The 26,212-nt window shown below is 49.6% G+C and overlaps 1 protein-coding gene across 1 annotated transcript; it reads right to left on the reverse strand.

Annotated features, from left to right (window-relative positions):
- Positions 1-1,584: 1,584 nt before the first annotated feature.
- Positions 1,585-25,600, reverse strand: TMPRSS3 (transmembrane serine protease 3). The gene is made up of 12 exons (XM_061422380.1): positions 25,384-25,600; positions 20,163-20,273; positions 19,208-19,324; positions 18,704-18,827; positions 15,692-15,817; positions 13,988-14,031; positions 13,248-13,413; positions 12,386-12,555; positions 10,274-10,369; positions 9,051-9,193; positions 8,259-8,411; positions 1,585-5,185 (listed from the first exon to the last, which is right to left on the reverse strand). Exons 1-12 carry the CDS (start codon positions 25,475-25,477, stop codon positions 5,168-5,170), a joined length of 1,362 nt encoding a protein of 453 aa, XP_061278364.1. The 5' UTR covers positions 25,478-25,600; the 3' UTR covers positions 1,585-5,167.
- Positions 25,601-26,212: the final 612 nt, after the last annotated feature.

The raw sequence follows: 26,212 nt of genomic DNA on the forward strand, positions 1-26,212 counted from the left end.
AACTTGATCCTTCTTGGTCATCACCAGCACATCTGTTTGCTGGAGGCTGGGCCCTTGGAAAATGCATCTGCCATTAAGCCAGAGCTTGGCTGCTACACACGTGCCCCCGTCCCACTGTCGTGCTTTGGAGACACTCTTGCCAAGGAGCCTTTGGACGCCAAGACCAGTACAGCTGCACCCGCACCTTGAGCTTCCTCCACCAGCGGTGGCTCCTGGGCCGGGCTGTGGGCCAGGGTCGCAGGGTGGGGAAAGCACAGCTAGACCTTCCTGGAAGCTCCCTGCACAATCCAGGAGGCCTCTCCAGGAGAAGAGAGGAGGAAATCAGCTCCAGCAGTTTCCTCGGCTCCTGGCAGAAGCCCTCCTATTTAGAAGAGGGAGGCAACAGACAGTTTCTGTGGCCAACTACAGCATTCACGCTGTTGACCACTTTTCTAATACTGTTTGCAAGCTTTGTATAATATCACTAGGTTTTCTGCAATTCTCAAGTGTGCTCTCAAGTCACTCAGTTGTGTCCAACTCTTTGCAACCCCATGGACTGTAGCCCGCCAGGCTCCTCTGTCCATGGGATGCTCCAGGGAAGAAAACTGGAGTGGGTTGTCATTTCCTCCTCTAGGGGATCTTCCCGACCCCAGAATGGACCCTGTGTCTCTTGCATCACCTGCATTGGCAGGTGAATTCTTTACCACTAGTGCCGCCATAGCCATATTAAATACTAAGGTAATGAAAGAGAGGGAGAAAGAGAGACAGAGAGAGGAGCCATTTCTGGGGTACTGTCCTGGACATTTGAGGTCAGGTGGCTCCCTCATCCACTCAGGACCTTAATGTCCCACAGTTGCTTCTTCAGACCTGAGTCACCAGGGAAGACAGCCCACCCATCTATGAAGTGTTCCTCTGGCTGTGGTCGGGCTGCAGGTTAGGAGAGCCCAGCCCTCTCTCCTGGCTCCTGCTCTGGCTGGCTGTCAGGCGTGAGGTGAGTGCTAAGCTCTTTCCACAAGGAAAAAAGAACAAGATGGCAAACAGCTCCACCCATAAACCTCAAGACAGCAAATATCTCCATTGGGACTAAACATTTCTAGGTAACAGAGAAGTTGGTTATGATTTTGAATCACTATCACATCTCAACTGAAGCTGAAACCCCAATACTTTAGCTACCTGATGTGAAGAACTGACTCATTGGAAAAACCCTGATGCTGGGAAAGATCGAAGACAGGAAGAGAAGGGGACGACAGAAAATGAGTTGGTTGGATGGTATTACCAACTCGACGGACATGAGTTTGGGCAAGCTCCAGGAGCTGGTGATGGACAGGGAAGCCTGGCGTGCTGCAGTCCATGGGGTTGCGAAGAGTTGGACACAACTGAGCGACTGAATTGAGCTTAACTGAACTACGTCTCAAATGGGTTCAAGCTGGTGGTGCAAAGTCCCTTTGGACTCAGATGCCAAAGCATGTTTTGCTTCCTGCTAGTATAATGTGTGCCACTGGCCCCGTGTGTGGTCCTGGGAAAATATTGTCTGTTTCACAGCTTGGTTTCCTCACCTGCAGGATGGGACTGTGAGTACCCCTGTGTCATAGGGTTGGTGTAACCATGGAAAAGTCAGCACATGAAACAGGCTTAGAATGGGGCCAGGACACAGGACATGCCAAGGAATGCCTGCCCATAGCGTTACCCAAGACCTTTCGAAAGATGTAAGCCAGCAAATATTTCCCAACAAAATAGCAGAAAGAAACCACAATAGGCTTGAAGTACATTTCTGGTGACCTCAAAGTCAGGTTTTCACAATCGAGATGATCACATATGAAATCTTTCATCTTTTCACAACTTGGATCTTCAATACTTGAGTTACCACTGCTCTCTTTTATTTATTTATTTTTATTGGAGTACTACTTAATTTCTAACAGGGTGATTTTAATGACACTGAGCTTCCCAGGTGGCAGAGGATGAGAGAGTTGGATAGTATCACCAGCTCAATGGGCATGAACCTGAACAAACTCCAGGAGACAGTGAAGGGCAGGGAAGCCTGGCATGCTGCCGTCTTTGGGGTCACAAAGAGCCACGTATGGCTTAGCAACTGAACAACAGCAACAAATTTTAATGGAGATACATGGGTTTAGACCAAGAAATGATCAAGTGCCATGATGCCATTATAGATTGAAATATGAAGAACTTGACGATTTCTCTTTCTTTTTTCCTACAGAACATTGTTTTTTATTGAAGTATAGTGGATGTACAGTATTATGTTAGTTTCAGGTGTTCAACATAGTGATTCAGCATTTAAATACATTATTAAGTTACTGAACAATCACTGCGGTAGGTCTGGTTACCATTTGTCCCCATATCAACCCGTTACTGTATTTTTGACTATATATATGTGCTGTGTATTACATCCCTGTTGCATATTTATTTTATAACTGAAGTTTGTCCCCCTTAACCTCCTTCACCCACTTCACCCAACCCTCAACCCCTTCCCCTCCGTCGACCACCCAGGTGTTCTCTGTATGTGATAGTCTTTTCCTCCTTGTTCATTTGCTTTGCTTTTTAGATGTCACATGTAAGTGAAATATTTCCTTTATTTTTTTTGTGTTAGTCTTTGTCTAATTTATTTCATGTAGCATGATATTCTCAAGATCCATCCACCTTGTCACCAATGGCAAGATCCCGGGGGTTTTTTTATGGCTGAATAATGTTCCATTGTTGGAGAAGGCAATGGCACCCCACTCCAGTACTCTTGCCTGGCAAATCCCATGGACGGAGGAGCCTGGTAGGCTGCAGTCCATGGGGTCGCTAGGAGTTGGACACGACTGAGTGACTTCACTTTCACTTTTCACTTTCATGCATTGGAGAAGGAAATGGCAACCCACTCCAGTGTTCTTGCCTGGAGAATCCCAGGGACGGGGAGCCTGGCGGGCTGCCGTCTATGGGGTCGCACAGAGTCAGACACGACTGAAGCGACTGAGCAGCAGCAGCAGCAGCAATGTTCCATTGTATGTGTATGCCCCATCTTCTTTATCCATTCATCTGCTGATGGACACTTCCATATCTTGGCTACTATAAACAAGGCTGCTATGAACACTGGGGTGCATGTATCTTTTCTGAGTAGTGTTTTTTTTCAGACATATATCCAGAAGTGGAATTGCTAGATTAAATAGTCGCTCTATTTTTAGTTTACTGAGGAACCTCCAGACTGTTTCTCATAGTGGCTGCACCAGCTTGCATTCCTACCAATGGTGCACAAGGATTCCACATTCTCACTGACATTTGTTATTTGTGTTCTTTTTGATAATAGCCCTTCTGACAAGAATGGTTTTGATTTGCATTTTCCTGGTGATTATTGATGCTGAACATCTTTTCATGTGTTTGCCAACCATTGGTATGTCTTCTTTGGAAAAAAATGTCTATTCAGATCCTCTGCCCATTTTTTAAATTGGATTGTTTGCATTTTCTTGCTATTGAGTTGTATGAGTTCTTTGTATACTTTGGATATTAAACTTCTATTGGTTATATCATTTGCAAATACCTTCTTGCATTCAGTAGGCAGCCTTTTCATTTTATTGATGCTTTCCTTAGCTGTGCAAAATGCTTTTTAGTAAGATTTATTTTTGCTTTTCTGAGGAGACAGGTTAAAAAAATGATACTAATACTAATTTCAAAGAACCTACTGCCCATGTTTTCTTCTGCACATTTTGCAGTTTCAGGCAACGTTCATGTCTTTAAGCCCTGCTGAGCTTGTTTTTGTGTATGGTGTGAAAATAGGCCAATTTCGTTCTTTTGCATTAGCTAAAGAGATTGTCCATTCCCCCACTGTATATTCTTGCCTCCTTTTTGTAGATTAATTGCCCATATAAACGCGGGTTTACTTCATTCTGTTCCATTGATGTCTACGTTTTCATGCCAGTACCGTACTGTTTTGAGGACTGAAACTTTGTATTTGATATCAGGAGAGTGATACCTCCAGCTTTGTTGCTCTTTCTCAAGATGCTTTTGTGAGCTACCATTACTTTCAAAGACAGCTGGGCAGAAACACTCAAAATAAAAATGGTCTTGTCGCTTTCTGACATGCAGAGAGATCTGTGCAGGAACTCTGATGCAGTGAAGTGCATCCTAGCAGTTTACCTGAGCTCCCCCTCCATATCTTCCTCCACCCTGCTCTAACACATGGCCCAGGAGGCTCCCTGGAGCTGGCCCTTCCCCAGGCACCCGGACCCATCTCTGATCTCCTTGGAACTCACCCATCTTTCCCACGGTTGCCTCAGGGCAAAGCAACAGATTCATACTCCAACAAAGTCACTTGTGATAAAGCACCCCTGGACAATGATTACTTACCAAGGAATCTTCCTCTGTTACGCATGTGTTATGGGGACTTCAGAGGATGGGTGGGTACCAGGAGGGGCCTCTAACCTGTAGCTGTGCAGGAGATTTAACAGGCCCATATGGAGAGGTAGAGAAGCCCTAGTGTCTTAATGACATGAAACTGTCTAGTTGGCCTTCGGTAACATTGTATGGGAGTTAGGTGGTCCTGACTTATTCCTTTCTTTTCTTACTCTGCTTCTGACTACTTTGATGTAATAGGGGATGATTCTGATCTCCCAATAAATCCGTTCCAACAGATCAAAGGAATTGAGCCTCTTGAATCAAGCTTACATGAACAATCAAGATTCATTCAATAAACTCCGAGTGATGAACTTGCTATGAAAGTCTATGTCCTTCAGAAGCAAGAGATAATGATACATCGAGGACCAATGACTACAAAACTATAATCACCTATAAGTTCCCACGTGTCAAAGGAGATCCTGGTACAAAAAATCGGTTTGGTTCTGGTACCTGGATGAAAGGTGTGGACAGCTGTGTCTACACTGAGAGCACTCCTGTAGGTCCTGGCTGCATATCTTTGCTGAGGGGCTTTGCAAGGGAGGAAACCAGATGGAAAAGTGGGAAAAGGTAGTGCTTAGGAGGTGTTCCTGCTTCTGTTCTTGGGAAGATCAGCAAGGAGGTTCAGGATCATTTTATTCTGATGCCCCTCTGGCTCGTCAGAGATCATAGAGGAAAATTGTTCTAGATGTGGAGGAATGAAAAGATGCTCCTTCATTCAGCTCTGCTGTTAGAATCTATGGAAGGATAGGAATATCCCCATCTTGGCAGGAACTCATGGTGGTAACTTGCCTTTAACTTGTCAAGTTTTCAGGTCCCTCTAGAAATGAAAACATACGTATTACCTTTTTCATCATGTCAAGTCATCTCTCCAATATTAAGATAAAGCATGAGTGAATGCTTGCCCAGTCGTGTCTGACTCTTTTCGACCCCATGAACTGTGGCCTGCCAGGGTCCATGGGATTTCTCAGGCAAAAATACCACAATGGGTTACCATTTCCTCCTCCAGGGGATCTTCCCCACCCACAGGTTGAACACACATCTCCTTGTGTCTCCTGCATTGCAGAGGATTCTTTACTGCTTGAGCCACTGGGGAAGCCCAAGATCAAATGAGTACCAGCATTTTGCCCTGAGGAGGGCATCAGAAGTTCACAATTAATGGGGATAAAATTGGTCTCTGCTCCATGTGGACCCCAGGTAAGTGTGAAATAGTTTCCCTGCCCTGTGCACCTCCAACCAGCCACACCCCACCTTCTCCATCTCCAACCTGAGACTTTTCCACAGTTCCCAGCTCTTAGCATCAGTGTTCCTGTGTCCTGCTCTGAGTTGTAACAATGATTCGAGCTCCCAGTAGGGAGAGAAAACTAGTGGATGAAAAATGGTGCAGTAACCTTTAGCATCAGAGAAAAAAGATGGGCTGATTCCCCTCGAGGTATGTGAGCTACTGGAAGGCCCTCCCACTGATGCTCAGAAGAAACAACTAAAACGGCAGGCCTGCTGGAAAGCTCTCGTGGAGGGAAGCATCTTCTGGGTTGTCCCCTGAGACATTTGAGGGGACGTGACTCACAGAGGCCTTCAGGGCCCGGGGCAGCCCTGGTTGATATGCTCCCCAGGCCTCAGGAGAGCCATCCACCTGCCCAGAAGAGCCTGCTCCTCCAGTTCTGGGGGGAAGGGGAGCCCTTTCTGACCATCCCACTTCCCCCAGCACGCCCTGGAGCCTCCTGCATCTGAACCACCAGATGCCTGATGAGAACCTCTGGAACGGGTGCTGGGACCCTCAGTGCTAGCAAGCAGCTGAGGGAGGTGCTCTGTACCCCAGGTTGGAACTCATCACTGTGCTGTGCGGCGAGTGTGGGGGTGGGCTCTCGGAGCTGGGCAGACTCAGGCTCTGCCCCTCATTAGCCTGGGTGGGGGCTTATGAGGATCCATCACCTGTAATATGGAGATGATCCCAGGGGCCAATAGCCAGGGCAGTGCTGAGGGAAATGGGCTGAGATATTAGGACACCTCCCTTCAGAAGCTCCCACAGTGATTTTGGAACCCTGCGCCTGACCTGCACTCCGCCCAGCTCAGGACTGAGCCAGGCTTCTTCAACCTGCTGCTGTGACAAGCCTCGTCACACAGACCCTCTGACCCCGCGAGCACCCTCATGGGGGTGCACCTCTGAGGCTCCCTGGGTGAATGGGAAGAGTCCTCTGCCCCACCCTTGTCCACTTGGCTCTCAGCCCACGTGACCCTCCCACTCCCCACCCACAGGTCCCTCCTCCCCCATCCCCCACATGGCTCTCAACCCCTTTAGTCCTGTTCACAGGCTGTCTGCAGCCACTGCAGTGAGGAGGCTGCGTTTTCAAATGTCTATTTTCTGAGGGAGTGATGGGTTTCGGCTGAATTTTGTGCTGAAGAGTACCGCATGGCCCTCAGCACTGGGCCAGGCAGCAAGCTAACAGCCAAAGCACCCCAGCAGGTTCCCCCGCAGCCTGTCTGCTGCCCAGCAGTGGGCTGATAGCACACAGCTACACAACAGCAGGGCTGGAATTCTAACCAGGCCCAGGCCCAGGGCCTCAGCCCTGCCCTCCTGATGTAAGGCAAATATTCAAGGAAGAAGGAGTGGAAATTGACATCAAGGCACTTGAGCAGTTTGGTGCCGTCTTAGCCAGCTGCTTTAAATGAAAAGAAAGTGAAGGTCACTCAGTCATGTCTGACTGTTTGAGACCCCATGGACTATACAGTCCATGGAATTCTCCAGGTTAGAATACTGGAGTGGGTAGCCTTTCCCTTCTCCAGGGGATCTTCCCAACCCAGGAATTGAACCAGGGTCTCCTGCATTGCAGGTGGATTCTTTACCAACTGAGCTATCAGAGAGCATTTTAAAAGGTCTTGATCCCCCAGGACAGAAAGTAGATTACTGGCTGCCAGAGGACGAGATCCTGGCAACACAGAGTGACTGCTTCATGGAGTCTCATTTCCAGGAAATGAAAATGTTCTGGGTACAGGTCAGGCAGCAGCAACACAACATCCTTCATGGGCTGAATGCTGCCAGATTTGCACTTTAGGATGGTCAGCTTCACATTGCGTATATTTTGCCTCAATCAACAACAACAAAAAACCCCCAGCAAAACCAAAAACCAAAGTTCTTTAAAAGTGGTCCAAGGCCTGATATGGGGCTCAGCCTGGCAATCGAGTAGGTAAACGTTGGCTGAATGCCCATAGGGTGGAAGGCCAGGCTGAGGTTTCTGCTGCTAGGGAGGGTGTCACCCCATGTTTGCTAAGCCATTGCGGTAGGACCTGGAGTCAGCTGGGCATTTTCTGTCCCTGGATGCTCTGTTCTTCCTCCCTCCATCTCCAGGGCTCTTCCTGCCCACCCTTGTCCTGCTAAGCCAACCTCACTGACCTGTCTCCCTCCTCCCACCCCCACTGTAGGGAGGCCCCCAAGGCACAGAGCCACCCAGACCCCTCCTGATTCCAGATGCTCCATCCCATCCTGGTTCCCCCAAAGTCAAACTCCCCAGTGGGCACTGAGGGCTTCCAGTCCAGACCACTCCCACCTGTCTCCATGCCTGCACGTGCCCACCTGACTGGTCTCCACCCCCAGAGCTGGTCCTCAGTCGCCCCTCCTGTTTCCCCAGTTGGCAGAAGTACATGATCCTCCATGTCCCAGCCACACTCGCCCTGTGTATGTCCAGCCCACCAGGCCCACCCTGCCAGGGCCTTGCTCGTGGGGTTAGCCGTGCCTAGTTCACACCCAGGAGCACAAAGTCACTGCTTGACAAATTAATAACTAATTAGTCACCTCCTGGCTCCAGATAGCAGGACTGGGGGCCCACAGAAAGGATGCTAGAGCTAGAATGATAGGCTCCGACATGAGCTGCAGGGGGCTTGGGGGCTGCACCCACCTCCATCTGCTCGTGAATCCAGTCCAGGAAGGAAGTGATGCGTGTGTAGACTCCAGGCTTGTTCACCTCGGCACAGCCGATGCCAAAGCTGGTGGCTCCCACCAGCTTCCACACCCTCCGCTCCTGACATACCAGGGGACCCCCGCTGTCTCCCTGGATGGCAAGGAAAGAGCAAAGGCAAGGGCACGAACAGACATTGCCACCATGTGTCACCTGTCCTGATGACAGGACCCTGCTTCACTGTATCACAAAATACAGCACGTGGATGGAGCTGCATCCACCACCTCCCCCACTGCCCTTCTGGAACTGATTTGCCCTCCTGAGGGTGAGGTCCTCGTCCTTTGGGGATGGTCCCCCTCCAGCTGTCTCCCTGCCAGGGCTCAGAGTCCTGAACCCACAAAGTCAAGGCAGCACGGGGAGCAGAGGGGTGCTTTCAGAGGGAGGATCTGCCTGGCCAGGGGCTTCAGCTGAACCAGGCAGTGTTGGAGTCTCGTCCACTGTGGCTGTGCAGGCTAGATTCACAGGTTTCCCCTGCCCTCTGCCCTTTTGGATCCCCCTGGAAACTCTGAGACCCTCCTCGCCACCTCCGCCCAGCACCCAGGCAGAGGGGAGCGTTGAGTAAACACGGGCCTGGCCAGACAGGAAAGGGAACAATATCTTGAGCAAACTTCTTCCCACACCCTGTAAATTTGCTTTTCAGTCGGTCATAGGGACGTGCTGACGGTAGTCTGTCCTGAGGGCTGGGTCACCTTGCCCACGGCGTGGCCCCCAGACGTCACTGGGTGCCCCTACCTGGCAGCTGTCCACACCACCCTTCAGGTAGCCAGCGCAGAGCATGGATGGGGAGATGATGCCACCGTACACATCCCTGTGGTTGCAGACCTTGTTGGAGATGAGAGGCACGGCCGCATGGTTGAGGACCGGGGAGGCATCACCTGGGTCAGAGCAAGGGGATGGGGGGGTCTGTGCAGTGAGGGGGCCCCACCAGGGGCTCAGATGACTGCCTGGGGGTGGGGCAGCCTGACAGTAGACAGCCTTAGAGCTCTGTCCCCTAGTGGGTGGGCTGGGGGAGACCCTGCTTCATCCCACAGCCACTCATTTCCCTAAGGTCGCCAGTGTGGGAAGATGGGGCAACCACAGCCAGCAGGTACCCCTCCCCCAGGGCCCATCCTAGACCAAGCACTCGACTACACCAGCCCATTTAGTTCCCTGAACCCAGGTAACAGAAGGAAACTGAGGCTCGTGAGGTCCCACACACAGCCTTGGGGTAGAGCCTGGGGGTGGTCAGCAGAAACGTGTCCTCCAGGCCCCAACCCTCCAACCTGGGGCCCTGCCACCTTCTGTGGCAGAAGGGCCTTTGCGGATGTGATAAGACCTTGAGATGGGGACACCTGGGTGGGTGGACCTTAAATGTAATCCCAAGGGTCCTTCGAAGGGCTAGAGAAGGAGATGTGATGATGGAAGAAGCAGAAGTCAGAGAGGAGAGAGAGACTGGGGGACACCGTGCTGCTGGCGGCAAAGGGGGAGGAGGAGCAGGAGCAAGAGATGTGGGGGCCCCAGAGGCTAGAAAGAGGGGCACAGATCTTCCCCCAGAGCCTCGGGGAGGATGGCAGCCCCCACCCAGACACATTGATTTACAACTTCGAACGCCATAACTGTGAGGTGGTCCAGAGAGTTGCTTTAAGCCTCTAAGTTTGGGGTCATGTGTTGCAGCAGCGACCAGAAAGTAACAACATATCTGCAGTGGTTCAGCCTCACCCTCCTCACCCAGAGGGACGGACCCCCTCTAACTCCACGTGTTTGTAGACTGTGACCTTCACATCTTATGGGCTCACCACAGGGTACACCCCGCCTCTCCCTCCTCTCAGGTCTCAGCGTCCGACTGAGGGTTTGTGCTCCCTCCTGACCATGACATGTCAGCGGGATGTTACACTGGGACACCAATAGGGAGCAGGCACCCGGGCCTCTTGGTTCTGGGCACACTGGATGCAGAATCTGGATCTCAGACCACTGACCTCCATCCTCTGTGGCCCCCCAGCCTGATGTCCAGCACAATTTTCCATCAGGAAAGTTCTCTTCGGAGTTGGGCAAACAGACTGGTTGGGTCATCTCTGTTTGGAGAGGAAACAAGAGAGCTTAGGCCAAGGAAGCTGCCGTCTGAGAAAGCCGCCACTTGGTGTCTGCCTCTCGGGGCTGGCGGTGGGGGTGTCTCCCAGAAAAAGGTCAGGTCCCTGGTCATGTGCTCAGATTGGGGACCTCTCCCCCACCAGAGCCCTAAAACAACCCTAGACCATGGCAACATGGGTGAGTCTAGACCACAGGTCAACCGTAGACCATGGCAACATGAGAGTAAATCTAAACCAGAGGTCAACTCAACCCAAGACCAAGGCAACACGGATGAGTCTGGACCACAGGTCAACTCAACCCAAGACCAAGGTAACATGGGTGAGTTTAGACCACAGGTCAACCATAGACCATGGCAACGTGAGTGAGTCTAGACCAGAGGTCAACATATTTTCTGTAAAGAGGAAAATAGTATACATTTTAGGCTTTGTAAGCCATGTGGTCTCCATTTCAACCCTTACCTCTGCCATTGTAGCGTTAAAGCAGCCACAGGCAGTGGTGAACAGGGTGGGCCATGTGTCAATAAAACTTTATTTAAAAGGAGGCAGAAGGTCCAATTCAACCCATGGGCCCTAGTCTGCCCACTCCTGGTCTAGACTGTGGGCACACTGCTTTATGGAACATCGCTCTGTGAATCTTCCCATCCCTCCTGACACATCTGGAGGCAATGAGCCTGCCTGTCCATGGGGGCTGTATCACATAAGCCCTCCACCAGAAGCTGTCACAGGTCCTTCACATGACCACATTCTGAGATACGAACTAAGCTTTCCAGGTAGGACAAAAATGGAAAGGTGGAGAAAGGACAAGGGCACTCATTTTCAGTTTTATCAAAGTGCAAGTGTTGGCACCTCATTTTTTTATAACCAAGGATCATTAATCATAATTAGCAAAGGAACACCACCATTACAACTTCTCTTTGTTTTTCTAGAAATATTTGTCTCAGAGTGTGACGCATAGAGAATTCTGTGTGCTGTGTGATAAATGCGTTGATGACTCTACAGGCTCCAACCTACTGTTGGTCCTGAGCCAGGTTTCTGCTCCAGCAAGGGCCATGTTTGTTATACTCTACCTGATCTCCAAGCTGCTCTAGTCCTTGGGAAGAAGAAGGGGGCTTTTCCTGATTTAGGCAGAGGCTCATGTGCTCTGTCATAATGGCAAACAGCTGGAGAATTCTGTCCTGGGTGACTTTTCTGGTGTTTTTGAAACCTCCAATCATTAGGACTTGACATTTCCATGGGTAAACAGAGCTGCTGGACTCAGCAGCTGGTTGTGAGAGAATATTTCTGAGTATTTCCAGGAGTTGGAGATGCCCAGTATCTTCCAGTTTATACAGAAAGGGCCACAGAGAAGATCCCACCCCAGCCAGCTGGCCAGCCTGGGAGGCCTTCCCTTCCTCAGCCAAGGTCAAGATACCAGGCTTGTGTGTGGCACTGGCAGAGCACCTCACCAAAATAAGCACCAAACAAGGAAAAGTTCTTTGTCCCCAGGGACCTAAGACCCCCTTCTACCACCCACAGGTACCAGGTGGCCTGGTCTGGGGAAACCCCTTTAATCTCCAAGAGGCACTAACTGAAAGAAAGTAGCTCAGGTGAGACCTCAGTGGCCCCAGGCAAACCAAGTTGGCCAAACTAGAGCCACAGAGCCTCTGACGTCAAACAGTCATCAGAACCACAACCCACAAAAGTAGACCAAGACCTCACAGTAAACTTGAACAGGGTGACCGTCTGTTAAAACTGAAGATGTCTGTCTCCTAACATGCTGGCCCAAATGCCCAGGATGTGATTAAAAATTTCTCCTCATACCAAGAACCAGGAAAATCACAAGTTTAATGCAAAGAGACGATCAGCTGAGAACAATCAACACAGAAATGAATCTGGACATAGGACTAGACATTGGAATTACCTAGTGGAAATTGTAAGGCAGCCTTCATCAACATGCTTCAACAGGCAATTCAGATTCTCCTGAAACAATGATAGCAGGAAAAAGACAGATCCCGGACGTACCATTGAAAGTGACAGGCCCGGCCAGCTTCATGAGGGCGATGTCATTGCCCAATCTCTTCGGCTTGTACTTGCTGTGGTAGATGATTTTTTCCACCAGATGGGAGGGGGCTGGACTGTCTAGCAGGGAAACAAGGCCCACCTGGATGGTCCAGGACTTGGGGAGGTAGAGACTGAAATGAGACAGCCCCAAGCACTTTCACCCACAGATCACAAGTCTCCCGAGAGCCAGTGCTAAGGAGGTGGCAGGAGGTGCCCGCACAAGCCCTGCAGAAGCGCAGATCCACCCGTGTGTCCCCTAGACAGGCCTTGATCTCTGCACCTCTGGGCATTTGAGAAATGAGCTCATCTTTCCATAATGGCCCATTCTCCATCAGAAATCGAAATAGAGGCAGGTGGAAATAACACGGACACTTGCTACTGTGTTTGGAAGTATTTTCTGTGGTTTTCTTCCACGCCAAACCCCCTAACAGAGATTGCTCTGGGGAGACCCCGCCCACCCCGCACCCCTCTCTCTCTCAGTCACAACATGGTCCATGGGAATGAGCTACAAGGAGGTCTAGGGGATTTGCATTGCTGGGTTTCCTATACATGAGAGTTTCCTTCCCCTCTTTCTATCTTTTCTGTAAGAGCTGAAGGTCCTTAAAATGATCCTGGAGTCACCAATCCCACCCAGCTGATGGAGCTGGATCCACAGTGAGGATGGTCTGTGGACATGACCTTGTGACGATATGGTCTGTTTCACGCTTTCTTGACCTGCCTTGCTGCTGACCACCCAAATCAGCCTTGTCCCCATGTGGCCTGTACTGGACGGGGGTCTGTCGGAGATGAGAATGCCCCCCACCAGGAGGTCAGGAGAACTCACTCATAAACACAGTGGGCAGCTGTGACAACCCACAGTGGGGTGATGATGGACCCTCCGCACAAGTGGTAGCCCTGGAACTGCAGGCTGGCCTGCCAGGGCCACTGAGCCAGCGAGGATGTGTTTCCACCCACAATGCGGGGGCTGGAGCCCGTCCTCAGACCGCAGGCTGCAGAGGGAGAGGGAGCGGTGGGGCAGGTGCCTCGGGGGAGGGGAGGGGGCAGGTTGCCTGAGACGGGGGATGGGTAGGGTGCTGTGGGGTGCAGTGGGCACAGCCCATTGGAGCAAAGAACTGGGAGCTAGCATCGACCTCCCCATGACACTCATGTCCCCAGGATGGTGACAGCGCTCCAGGAGCCGGGGAGCCTCATGAATGCAGGGGCTGACTTCTTCAGCTCCAGCCCTGCAACAAGAGCCCCCTGCCAGCGACAGGGGGCTCCTGCCCAGGCTAGGGCTGAGGGGTTGGACAGAGCAGGCTGTGCCCACTTTCTGGTGGGGGGAGTGGAAGCGTGAGTCAGGCTGTTGCAGCCACCACGGAGCGACAGAACTCTGTGCACTGTGGTCCTGTCTGCTGCTGAGGAGTCTCTCCAGGCTGCCTCCCCTGACCTGGCAGGTGGGGTCACAGAGCTCCCACCTGGCACCCAGGAGGAAGGGCCTGATGGCAGAGTGGTCCAAGCAGAGGGGACAGGAGCCTGTGAGCCAGGGCTTCCATCTGTTCCTCTCTGCAGTCCTGCAACTCTCACCTGAGCACTTCAAGGTAACCACGTGGCCCGAGGTACATCCCTCCCTAAAATGGAAAAAGAGTGTGTTTAATGAAACACCCTAGGCCTCAAAGAGTCAGGTACCACTGAAGCGTCTTAGCACTCACACACCCGAGGCCTGGGAACCAAACACTTTTTTTTTTAACTTAAATCTTGGGCTAAAATAAATAAATAAATAAACTCTATTCCCCCACTCTTGAATACAGATTTCAATTTTTAGTCTATTAAAAAACAACCAAGTCATTAACAACCGGTGACCACAGTGAAGTATGGTGTATGTGTGACCACTGTTGAGTATTTCTAGGCTTTGTATAGCTAACGATAAGAGACATATAAAGAGCTATATTAGATAATCATATACTGGTATCATTTGCTTGTCCATTTTACCCCGATGTACTTCACTGGCCCCTGCGGGACACAGAATGTCCATGGGATGGTGTGACAGGCTCCTCTGGCACCAAATCCTTGCAGCCGGGGACACACGCATGTCAGACAGGAAAACCCACCCTGCGAACCCTCTGTAAATTCCTGCCTCTAGAGCCCAGGCCTGTCATTCAATCATGCAAGAAAAAGCTGATGTCACCAGCCCAGGGTTTTAGGACCCAAGAAATGAACTGTCCCTGAAAACTGCATGTGGGTCCAGGGGGGCGATTGTCAACTCCATGACGGCAGGCTGAGGACTATTGTTTCCTGGAGCAAAGGGTATACTCCTCTTGGGGTTTGGTCCAAGAAATCAGGAAGAGTATGGAATGTGGGTTCAGAAAGCCTGTGGACCTCCTTGCACAGGCAGGTGACCCCTCTAAGCTTCAGGCGCCTGTCATTTATGGATACCTCATTTCACCTTCCTTAGAGATCTCCTGGAGAAAGAAATGGCTACCCTCCCCAGTATTCTAGCCTGGGAAATCCCATGGACAGAGGAACCTGGCAGGCTGCAGTCCATGGGGTCGCAAGGAGTCAGACACGACTGAGCGACTTCACTTTCACTTTTCACTTTCATGCACTGGAGAAGGAAATGGCAACCCACCCCAGTGTTCTTGCCTGGAGAATCCCAGGGATGGGGGAGCCTGGTGGGCTGCTGTCTATGGGGTCGCACAGAGTCGGACACGACTGAAGCGACTTAGCAGCAGCAGCAGCAGCAGCATTTCACCTTCCTTAGAAGATCTCCTGGAGGAGGAAATGGCTACCCTCCCCAGTATTCTAGCCTGGGAAATCCCATGGACAGAGGAATCTGGCAGGCTGCAGTCCACGGGGTCACAAGGAGCCCGACACGACTGAGCGACGGACTGATTGACTGACTTACAAGTTATTTGGAGAAACATTTAATACAAATGGTGAACATTAAAGTACTTTGTAAATAAAGTTGTTTCTTTCTTAATTCCTTTCTTTCTAATATTCCCCCTCCTTCCTTCCCTGCCTTCTTTTCCTAAACACATCTGCAGTGCCCACTGTGTGCCCAGCCAGTACCGCACTTACCTGCATCAGGTGACCACTTCATCACCCTTCCTCCGTTTCTCTGCTGGGCTGTATCTGCCTGGTTTGGGGTTAAGTTCCTGTACTCCAGCCTGATGTGTCCACCCTATCTAACCAAACTGACCAAACCCTCAACCTGCACTTGGAGAACACAACCTCATGCTCAAACTCAGTGCATGACTAGACAGAGTGGACCCAGCACCAGCTGGCACTAACCTCGTGTACACCGAGTGGTGTAAAGCAGTCACTTTGTCGTCTGGCAAGAGGTGATTGATGGACACGAAGTCCTCTCGAAACTGCTCTTCGAGAGAATCCGCTCTGAGGGTGTCTGAACTCACGTAGCTGCAAGCACATTGGAAATGCAGACCTGACCTGAGAAATTCACTCTGTGCCCCAAATCACCCTGGGCTCAAGTCATAGTGTCAGAGGTATCACACTGTGTGGGGGGGAGGGAAGGTCCTGGTGTGCTCCTAAACCATCAGTGGCTTCCTTCTGCCAACCTAGCAAGGCATTTCAGACCTGGAAGAGTCTGGGACAGCCCCCTCCCTGAAGCCCATTCACCCAACCCTGGCTCCAGGCACATGGGAGAGAGGACTACTTCCTGATGTAGCTAGGTGGACCCCGCCTTGATGCTGCCTAAAGCAAGTCCCAGAAGGGACAGAACATGGAACTCATTGGGGTGTTTTCAGGTGGGCACCAAAATGGGGTTGCCTAGAAACCCAGGTAGGAATGGAAGATTTTCCCAGGCTGCCCAGAGCTGGTGGGGCTCCTGTTACAGAGATGAGCAGTAGACAGAGCACTTTGTGGGGCTCCAGGACAAGTCAATGTTTGAAGGGCCAGTGGAGAATGATGAAGAGGACATAATTTTTTTCAGATCAGGTGTTGGAAGAGTTATGACATAGCAGGACGTGGAACAAGCAAAAGACAAAGTTGCTGAGTTGCTTCACTCTTGAACTCACCAACTTATCACACAGGACTTCATCAGGTCGCTGTAAATGCAGAGGGGTGGGGCAGGCGACAGGCACGGGATGCAAAGTCCAGCCGGGTTTGGTTTGGAGGAAAATGTAATCAAGGCCGTGGCACTGACCCTCCCAGCCTCCCCAGGTATTGCTCAACCCACTGATACAGCAGGTGCCAGGTGAAAGAGCCAGTCGTCACCGAGATGGAGGTCCCAGTTTAAGTGGACTGGGCTACAGGCGGGGCAGTAGGGATGATGCAAAGGGATCCCAAAGGCTGCTACTGGAATCCCACAAATCGTCAAAGTCTCAGTGGTAACAGTAGCCATGACCGCGTCTTACAGGGTGTCCCTGTGGTCCAGGCTGGCTCTGAAGCACTCAGATACTTGAGCCTCACAGCGACCCTCTAAAGTGGGTACTATTATTAGCCTTAATTCTGAGGCCCAGTCACATGACAGGGCTGCGCGTGCACTGGGATTTGGACCCAGGCAATCTGAGTTGTCTGGAGAAGGAAACGGCAACCCACTCCAGCGTTCTTGCCTGGAGAATCCCAGGGATGGCGGAGCCTGGTGGGCTGCCGTCTATGGGGTCGCACAGAGTCGGACACGACTGAAGCGACTTAGCAGCAGCAGCAGCAATCTGAGTTGTCAGTCCATCTTTTCTTTTTACCACAGACCTCTGACACAGGATGCTGTAGTGCACAGGGATCAAAGGAGGGCTTTCAATAGAGAAGTAGAATAAACAAGAATGGATACAGAATAAATCTTAAAACTGGAGCAAGAGATAGGGAAGCAAAGAGCAAGTTTAGAGGGAAGAAAAAAGGACACTGCTGAGGTGATAGCCCAGAATCTTGCATCCACTGGACTTACCCTGAGAGGGAGCAGGGAATGACCATCCCGGCAGATGGGGAGGCGTGAGCAAAGGAATGAGGGGGCCAGGAAGTGTTGGAGCCAGGGAGGGGGGTCACTGGGCCCTTCTGCTTGATGGAGAGGAGGTCAAGGATTCCAGAAGGGGAAATATTCCAAGAGGGAGAGGCAGGGGAGGCAGAAGGGAAGAGGAAGGGACGCCCCCTAGTGAGGCCAAGAAACCACCTACCCAGGAGCAGAAATGTCCAAGGGAAGCTTTCAGCTGTGAGCCATGGTGGTGCGGCTTGTGTGTATATCTGGGTAATTGGTGCAAGTGTGTGTGTGTGTGTGTGAGAGAGAGAGAGATACGGTGTTGCGTGATGTGATACATGCATGGTGTGTAGTCTGTGAGTATGGTGTGTTTGCAGTGTGTATGTGGTGTGTGTAGTGTGTAAGAATTGCATGGTGTGTTTGCAGTGTGTATGTATGTATGTGTGTGTGTGGCGTGCAAGCTTCCTCCAAGTCTACGAGGAGTTGAGCCTGTGTCATTTCTGAGGGCAATTGTGGGAGTGATTTGCTATCGTCATGGGCCTAGAAGTGCAGCTGATTCCTGAATTCAGGTCATTGCTGGAGAAGAGGAGGCGGGTCTCAGGGATACAGGCTGGAGGGCAGGTTTCACCGGTTTGGGAGGAAGGACCTAAGAATACGATACTTCACATTTTGCAAGTCCAGGGTCCCTGGATTCAGAGCACTGAGGTTTTGATGCCCATTTCCCTGGGTATAAACAGGGATGTTCACGTTCTGTGGGTAGTATGAGCACTCAGAGCCCGCATGCTTTTAATCCTGAGAATCCGGAGCAAAGGGGAGCAAGAGAGATGTCCTGGGCAGCTGCTTGGGAGTCTAAAGGAAGAAGCCAGGAGAGGAGAGGGGCTGCATCAGGGCCAAAATATGTCGCCCCAGTGCGAAAAGTCACATGGGCAACACAGACGGCTGAAATGCAGAGATTTTACTACAAGAGTTCTTTTTCCTAGTTAGTGCTAAACAATTGTTTTAAATGATTAGACTTCCATTAAATTACTGACTTCTCAAACTTAACTCTCTGGGGTTCCTTGGGAAGTGGGACCAAGCAGGGTGGTGACTGGAAGCTTCCCTGCAACTGTGGTCAGAGGAACCGGGGGTTCGGTCTTCAGCTCTGAAGCTCTTTACTGAATGCTTGCACCTAGGATCCTCGCCTGAGATGCCTCCAAACATGCCATGCCCCTTTGTGTGTCAGGACCTTGGTTTGCGCACGCACCGGTGATGTCAGACATCGTGAGGTTGCCATGAGGATATTGAGGTGCCCTGTGGGTGCTCAGATAAACAGCAGCTGTCTGCCCACCTCGTGACCGCTGCTTGTGTCCTGCCTACCGCTGGATGCTCTGAATTACCTTGGAAACCCAAGCTGGGCACAGGCGACAGTCGCATGGTGACTCTTCCAGTCCTCGGCGCACACGGTCCTCCAGGTGGCAGCCGTGAACACCTGGAGCACAGCGTTCTGGCCACTCACACGGACTGGCCGGCACACAGGAAGACAGGTTGTTAGTGCCCCGAAGGGCCCTGAGACCCGGCAGAGTTTCTCTGAAGCCAGCCCAGATCCTCCTGTGCTGAGTCTGACCTTCCCCTGACCAGCATCCCACCCCCACAGGGCAGCCACAGTTCTTATCATCTGGACCTGAGTCTCTTCCAATTGTTTAAGGAGTCCCCCCAACTTAATTTAAGGTCCATATAAGGCCCTCCCTTAACACCCAGCCCAGAGTCTCCTGGGGTGAGTGCCAGTTGGGTCCCAGGTCTTGAGAATGGTGTTGCCTTGGACCCATTTCACAGATAAGGAAGGTCAAGGCCGAATTTTACTGAAGTCCTCCTGCTTCTACAGTGAAAAGGCATGACTTTACCACATCGGTACTCATCCTCCCCGTCTCTGCAGTCTGACACCCCGTCGCATCGAGCCATCAGCTCAATACACTTAAAAGACGACCGGCACTTGTACTTCCCGGAGCAGTCAAAGTGGACTGAGGAAAGGAGAGGGGGTGTCAAGGAAGGGCTGTTTCAGTGTGCCCCATGGACAACCATGCACCTGCCACGCAGCCTTGAACTTGCTCCAGAGTCATAAAAGCTGCATTGAAACGGCAGCCCTGCCAGTAACCTGTTCCCCTCAGCCCAGTTTCTCTTCTGGATTCCAGAGGGTGGGGCAGCTGCCCCCGGCTGTGTCTCCCTAAGTGGCGTCAAGCCACAACTCAAGATGAATTTAGACTCTGGAGACTCAAGGTCAACAGAGAAAGTGCATGGCTGTGGCTGACTGGCTGAGCCAGTTGAGCAAGAAGCCCTGAGGGTGGACCCTGGCCTTCAGTCTACCTCCTGTCATCTCTGACCCTGGGTGAGAAATGAGGGAACTGTGGACCCCAATGGCGAGCACGTGGAGAGTTAAACTGATCGGAGAGCTCCTTATTTGAGGAGTAAATGAGAAGTTGTTCCCTATCAGAGACCATTCAAATGATGCACTTTCTCCAAAGCTGCTTGCACCTTATTTGAAACCTGGCTTGGCCCAGCATGAATGGCCTCCTTGTCTCCTCCACCGGCTCCCACCCCCTCCTGCCTGTGGGTTCAGTTTCATCAGCTGCCTTTGGACACATCTAACAAGGCAGGCTCCTTAGTGACAAAGCCTCCAGCATGGCCAAAGGCTCTGACTGGGGCCCTCCAGAGTCCTGCAGGCAAATAAAGCTCAAATCAGCAAACCCAGAGAGTGTTTGCCTCAGGCTGTGCAGTGGCCCTGGGAGGAAAGGGGACCTTATGAGAGTCTAAATGCTTAACAAGTATTTGAGAAGCTACTAAATAATGGATGGTACTCACTGCCCAAACCGATGGCCAGCGCTAATATCAATGCAATTATCCCAATGACGATGATGGGAAAGAACTTCAATGGCAGCAGAGACAGGATCTGGGCAGCCACCTCATCGGCATCTAGAAACCAAAAAGTGGGGAGGGAAGAGCAAAAGGCCATGGCACTACAAATTTGAATGAAAGAAAACAAAATTTAACTATTCCTCCGCCTGTCCTCAATGCAGAGAATGTTCCAGCCGAAGAAAGCTGACTCAGGGGAGTGACGGCCTACCAGGGGCACGTTCTCTAAAATTTGAGCCCTATGCTCCCTGACTCCAACCCAGTTCTATTCATTCTCCACTTGGGGATGATCTGATGGGTTTAACTGTGTCCCCCTGACATGTTGACATGTTTATGCTCAACCCCTCCTACCTCAGAATATCATCTTATTTGGACATAGAGTCTTTACAGAGATGATCAAATTAAAACAAGGTCATCAATATGGGCTTTAATCGAAAATGATTGGCATCCTTATAAACAGGGGAAATTCAGACACAGACCAATACACGAAAAGGGAAGATGATGTGAAAAGACACGGGCAGAACGCCAGGCGAAGACGAAAGCAGAGACTGGGGTGACTCATCTATAAGCCAAGGAAGGCATGATTATCAACAACCCCCATAATCTAAGAGGCAAGGAAGGATTTCCCTGCAGGTGTTGGAGGGAGTAATGCCCTGTCATCACCTTGGTTTCAGACTTCTAACCTCCAGATGAGGAGGTAATAGATTTCTGCTGTTTTAAGCCATGGAGTCTGTGGTGTTGGTCGCCCTAGGAAATGAATACAGAGGGGAGGTAGGACCCCACCTCTCCTACAGAAGAGGGCAACATGTAAAATCCAAACAGGGTGCTCTCAGGAGAGGAAGAGCGGGGACTTTTGAGAGGGTCACCAGATGGCATGCAGGTCATTCTCCACCAGTCACGGGTGCAGACACTGATGGCCTTCATTCCAGACCATCTCTTGGAGAGTCCCCCTGCCTGTGCTTGGAAACTCACAACTTGAAGCGAAGAAAGTGAAAGTTGCTCAGTCCTGTCCAACTGTCTGTGACCTCGTGGACTGTAGCCCACCAGGCTCCTCTGTCCATGGGATTCTCCAGGCAAGAATACTGGAGTGGGTAACCATTCCCTTCTCCAAGGGATCTTCCCAACCCAGGGATCAAACTCGCATCTCCTGTATTGAAAATTCTTTACCATCTGAGCCACCTGGGAAGCCCCCTCTGGCAATAAAGACTGTGGTTGTAAAATGATCAGTAGCATTCCAAGTTGTCCAAAACAGAAGAGAATTGGGAAACAAAACTGAGAAGGAGTGAAGAAATAATAGAAAAGGAGAAAAGTGTAAAGAAGAAAAGGGCACGGGGCAGGTGGGGGGAGAGAAGAATGAGGGGACGAGAGAAGCATACTAGGCTTAGTGCCAAGGGTGCAGAGCGGGGTGGAGGAACCACTGGCACGGCCCTTGTTTAGCCTTGGATGGAGGAGCAGGTGGCATGTTCCAGGCTGCACTCTCAGCACCCAGAACAGCAGTGGCCACACTGCAGTCCTCAATAAATGTTAGTAGATTGAAGGGAGGGAGGGAAGAAGGGAGGGATGGGCACATGGATGGACGGATGGATTGTTTCAGGATAATGAAGGTGGTTTTATCTCAGGGTCAGAGACCAGTTCTTTCCAGGATGACCAATTCACTGTCAGCAAAGCAGACTCCTCCCTTCTACCTTCCCTGCCCAGGAGGCCTGCCCCAAACCAGTCAGTCTCCCCACTGAGATGCCCACTCTCCAGTCTCACTTAAAACTCAGCGGGAGCCCTGAATGGCCACTCATCCTCCTAACTGTTCTGTAGCTAAGAGGGAGATTTAGGAAGTAAGCCCTTACTGTAGATTCAAGTGCAAGTCATTCAGTCGTGTCTGACTCTTTGTGACCCCATGGAATTCTCCAGGCCAGAATACTGGAGTGGGTAGCCTTTCCCTTCTCCAGGGATCTTCCCAACCCAGGGATCGAACCCAGGTTGGCCACATTGCAGGTGGATTCTTTACCAGCTGAGCCACAAGGGAAGCCCAAGAATACTAGAGTGGGTAGCCTATCCCTTCCCCAGGGGATCTTCCCAACCCAGGAATCAAACCAGGGTCTCCTGCATTGCAGGTGGATTCTTTACCAACTAAGCTATCAGGGAAGCCCCAAAGAAAGTGAAAGATGCTCAGTCCTGTCTGACTCTTTGTGATCCCATGGACTAGTTCTTGAGGCCAGATTACTGGAGTGGGTAGCCTTTCCCCTTCTCCAGCAGATCTCCCCAAACCAGGAATCGAACTGGGGTCTCCTGCATTGCAGGAGGATTCTTTACCAACTGAGCTATCAGGGAAGCCCCTGTAGATCCAAAGATTTTCCTTTGGTTAGAACTTTTGTATCAGCTCACGTTTGCCCCTTTACAGCTCCTCAGCCGCATGCCCTGTGGGCCCCGTCCTGGCCCCCCTTCCTCCTTGCTGTCTTTGAGGGCAAGCTTGGAATAAAAAGCAAAAGCATAGTATCTCTCCAAAGAAGGAATGCAAATGACAAACAAGCACAAAAGACCCTTCAATCTCTTCAGAAATAGAAAGAAATAAAAAGCATATTAGACATAATTGTGTATCAACTTTGCAGTGTATTATTATTAGTATTATTCCTGCTGAAGTCCAGGCGAAAAGAAATAGGTCTCCACTTAACAGTCAATAGGAGTATAATTTGTGTAAACTTTTGGAAAGTCAAACTGGAAATATGTATTGGCAAAGAATCCGCCTGTAATGCACAAGACCCTGCTGGAGAAGGAACAGGCTACCCACTCCAGTATTCTTGGGCTTCCCTGGTGGCTCAGCTGGTAAAGAATCCACCTGCAATGCAGCCAGCCTGGGTTCGATCCCTCGATTGGGAAGATCCCTGGAGAAGAGAAAGGCTACCCATTCCAGTATTCTGGTCTGGAGAATTCCATGACTGTATAGTTCGTGGGGTCACAAAGAGACACGACTAAGTGACTTTCACTTCGCATTAAAAAGCTTAAAAATGGATAGAATATTTGACCTATTAATTTCACTTCTAGGAATTTATTCTAAAAAGTCATCAGAGATGTACACAAATCTCTACAAACAAGTACACTTAAAGGCATGACCTTGATAATATTGATACATGGACACATGAAAATAGCCTAAGTACCCCCAAAAAGGAGCTGGTGAAATAGCAAGTGGTATAGAAATGCTTAAAATGATAAAGAAGAGGACTCGGCAAACTTTTTTGTGAAGGACCCAATTTAAATGTTTTCAACTTTACGGGCCATATGGGTCCCTCTCACCATTCCTCAACTCTGTAGACAGAAGCCAGACAAAATGTGAATAAATGGATGTCTGTGCTCCAATAAACCTTAATTTATAAAAACAGACGATGGGCCAGATTTGGCCCAGGAGCCATTGTTGGACAACCTTAAAAGGCTATTAATTACTTAATGCCATGGAAATATGAACATGATATTTTTAAGTTTCAAAAAAGCTTCAAAATTTTACAAATAGCATAAGCAGACCTCATTTTATCACTCTTTTCCAGCCAATATTGCAGTTTTCATAAATTGAAGGTTTGTAGCAACAGATAATGGCTAATATTATTTAGAAATAAGTTAACTGTTTAATTAAGCTAAAACTCAAGTTTTAACTAGGTATTATGTACATTGTTTTTATACATAATGCTGTTGCACACTGAATAGACTACAGTAGAGAATAAGTTTGACTTTTACATGTATGGGGAAATCAAAAAAGTAATATGACTCAATTATAATATTTGCTTAATTGGTGAATTAAGTGGTCTGGAACCAAACCCAAAATGTCTCTGGGTTCTCCCTTTATATGTCACTTTCAAAGGGAAACACAGATATGTTGATAGGATAGGAAAAAGGCAAGAAAACCTAAAAAATGATATAGTGTTATCTCTGAGTAAGAGTATAAAATTGTGGGTCATTTCAAAAAATCTTTTTGATTAACTATATTTTCTAAATTTCTATCATGAACAATGCATTGACTTATTTTAAAAGAAAAGTTTTTAAAAGTTTTTACTCTTTCCTGAAACTAGGAATTAATCACGGAGAAATTTTCAAAAATGAGCAGAAAAGAATATGTAAACTGCTATTGGTTTTCATATGATATATATTATACAGTACTAGCAACAATTATATGTCAAATGATGCCAAATGGCCATGTAGATTATACATCTACTTGATGCAAAGTTGTAATCCTATTTTAAAAAAGGGGGCGGCGTGTTTATAAAACCAAGAAAATACAAGGAACAATACATGTCTCTCTCTGCGCTGTAGATGAGCATGTACTTATAGACAAGGACACAGAGAAAATAAAGAAGATAGAAAACCCAGCTAAATGTTGGTGGCCAGGTGATTGCAGGGCACTTTTTTCTTTAATTTGCACCAATGCTAATTTTTGAAAAGTGTTTAAATTGTGTATCTTTTCCCTTACACACCTCTTCTCCCACCTCGCATTCATTTACATCAATTGTCCAAGTGGTTTAGAAGGAATCATATGACAGCCCCCTACACTGTGCTTTCTGGAACCTCAGCAGAGCCCCCACATGTCACTCTGCTTAGCCCCCAGTTCAGTCTTCCTGACCACATCCGGGACCAGGAGCCTCAGATTCCTGTGACAAGTTCTGATAGGTTCTTGCCAAAAGGATCCTAACCAGGTATTAAGGAGCCCACCATTTGCCCAAGCGTTTATGACCCATTTACAAAACCAACTTCCCTTCCTTTAGTTGCTAGAAGCAACTCCGTCACTTGCTGTTGAATTTTAATCTAGGCATCTGACACCTTCAGGGGACCCAGCTTATTTTAAGTTTTCTGGAGGGGCTGGTGACCACTGATTGTCAGGACTTCCTGGAGATCTCAGAGATTTCCTGGCCAGGATCTGACCCCTAACTTCCCAGGAGAAATTGGAGCCTCAATTTCTGAAAACTTCCATCCAGAAAAAAACCAATTGTCTCCAGGGAGTTGTTCAAAGAGGCCTGAACAAAGTGAAGGCCTTTTTAATGCCCCTTCCCTCTGGGATTCTGCAAACCCGAGGAAGTGGCCTGTGGATGTGAGGACTCCTGGGGAGATATTTCTACAAGGGACCTTCAGCCACATGGATCATCCATATCTGGGGGGTGAGGTGGGGGCAGACATCACACCTGGTCCCGCTTACCTGGTACAACAGGACTTATTTTCAAATCGTCAAGGCCGAAAAGTGATCTGAAGGAGAAGGGGGCTTCAGCAGCAGGCGGGTCGTTCTCCCCCATCGTGACTATTTCAGGACCTCGGAGGCCGGGCTCCAACTCCACCTCCACCTCCACCTCCTTCTCGGGAAAGAGCAGAGAGTACTTGCTTCTCTATTTAAAGTATTCACATCAAAAGAATCTTTGTTGAGAGAAATCTTTGAAATCTGACAATCCACATAAAACGCACTTGGTCCCGATAAATCAAAACTATTTGTCCGGGGAGAATGCATCTTTTTTTTTTTTTCTGAGCCCCAGCAGATAACAGAGAAACGACGAGAGAGAGCAAAAAACTATGAACATAATTCTTCCAAACATGATTTTCCCAGTTTGCTCAACCAATTTTCAGCTCAATTGAATAGCACGTCGTTAGAGATATGCCGGTTTATAATTTAGAAGTCAGTGTGCCGTAATTTTTCAGAAGATAAATTACTTTCAAACACTTTCCTCCTGTCTTTCATCCCCCATAAACTTGACCTGTTGCCTGCACAGGTGATAACACATACCGTAGTCATAAGTTTTGATACTTACATGATGTCCGTGTCCCTAAAATGCAGACAGCACCAGGGAAGGGACGGTCATCCCCAGTATTTGGAGCTTCCCATAAACACAACCCTTTCCTGGCTCGCACAGGCTTGACCTAATTAAGGATGGGAGTATCCTTGGCCTCTGGGTGCCCAGGCCCCCCTTCCCTCGCAAAGGGAGGAGTGGCTGGGCACTGACCATAGGCTTGCACCAAAGCTACACTGGGGCTCTGTT

This window comes from Bos javanicus, chromosome 1, assembly GCF_032452875.1.
Source record: "Bos javanicus breed banteng chromosome 1, ARS-OSU_banteng_1.0, whole genome shotgun sequence".
In the NCBI taxonomy this organism is placed as follows: domain Eukaryota; kingdom Metazoa; phylum Chordata; class Mammalia; order Artiodactyla; family Bovidae; genus Bos; species Bos javanicus.

Coding starts and splice junctions, on each gene's coding strand:
- TMPRSS3 (XM_061422380.1), bottom strand. CDS start 25,477: ATGGGGGAGAACGACCCGCCTGCTGCTGAAGCCCCCTTCTCCTTCAGA. Junction 19,325..20,162: donor GCTGGCCATCGGTTTGGGCA/GTGAGTACCATC, acceptor TCCTTTCCTCAG/TCCACTTTGACTGCTCCGGG. Junction 8,412..9,050: donor GTGGTGTGGACAGCTGCCAG/GTAGGGGCACCC, acceptor CTTGCCATCCAG/GGAGACAGCGGGGGTCCCCT.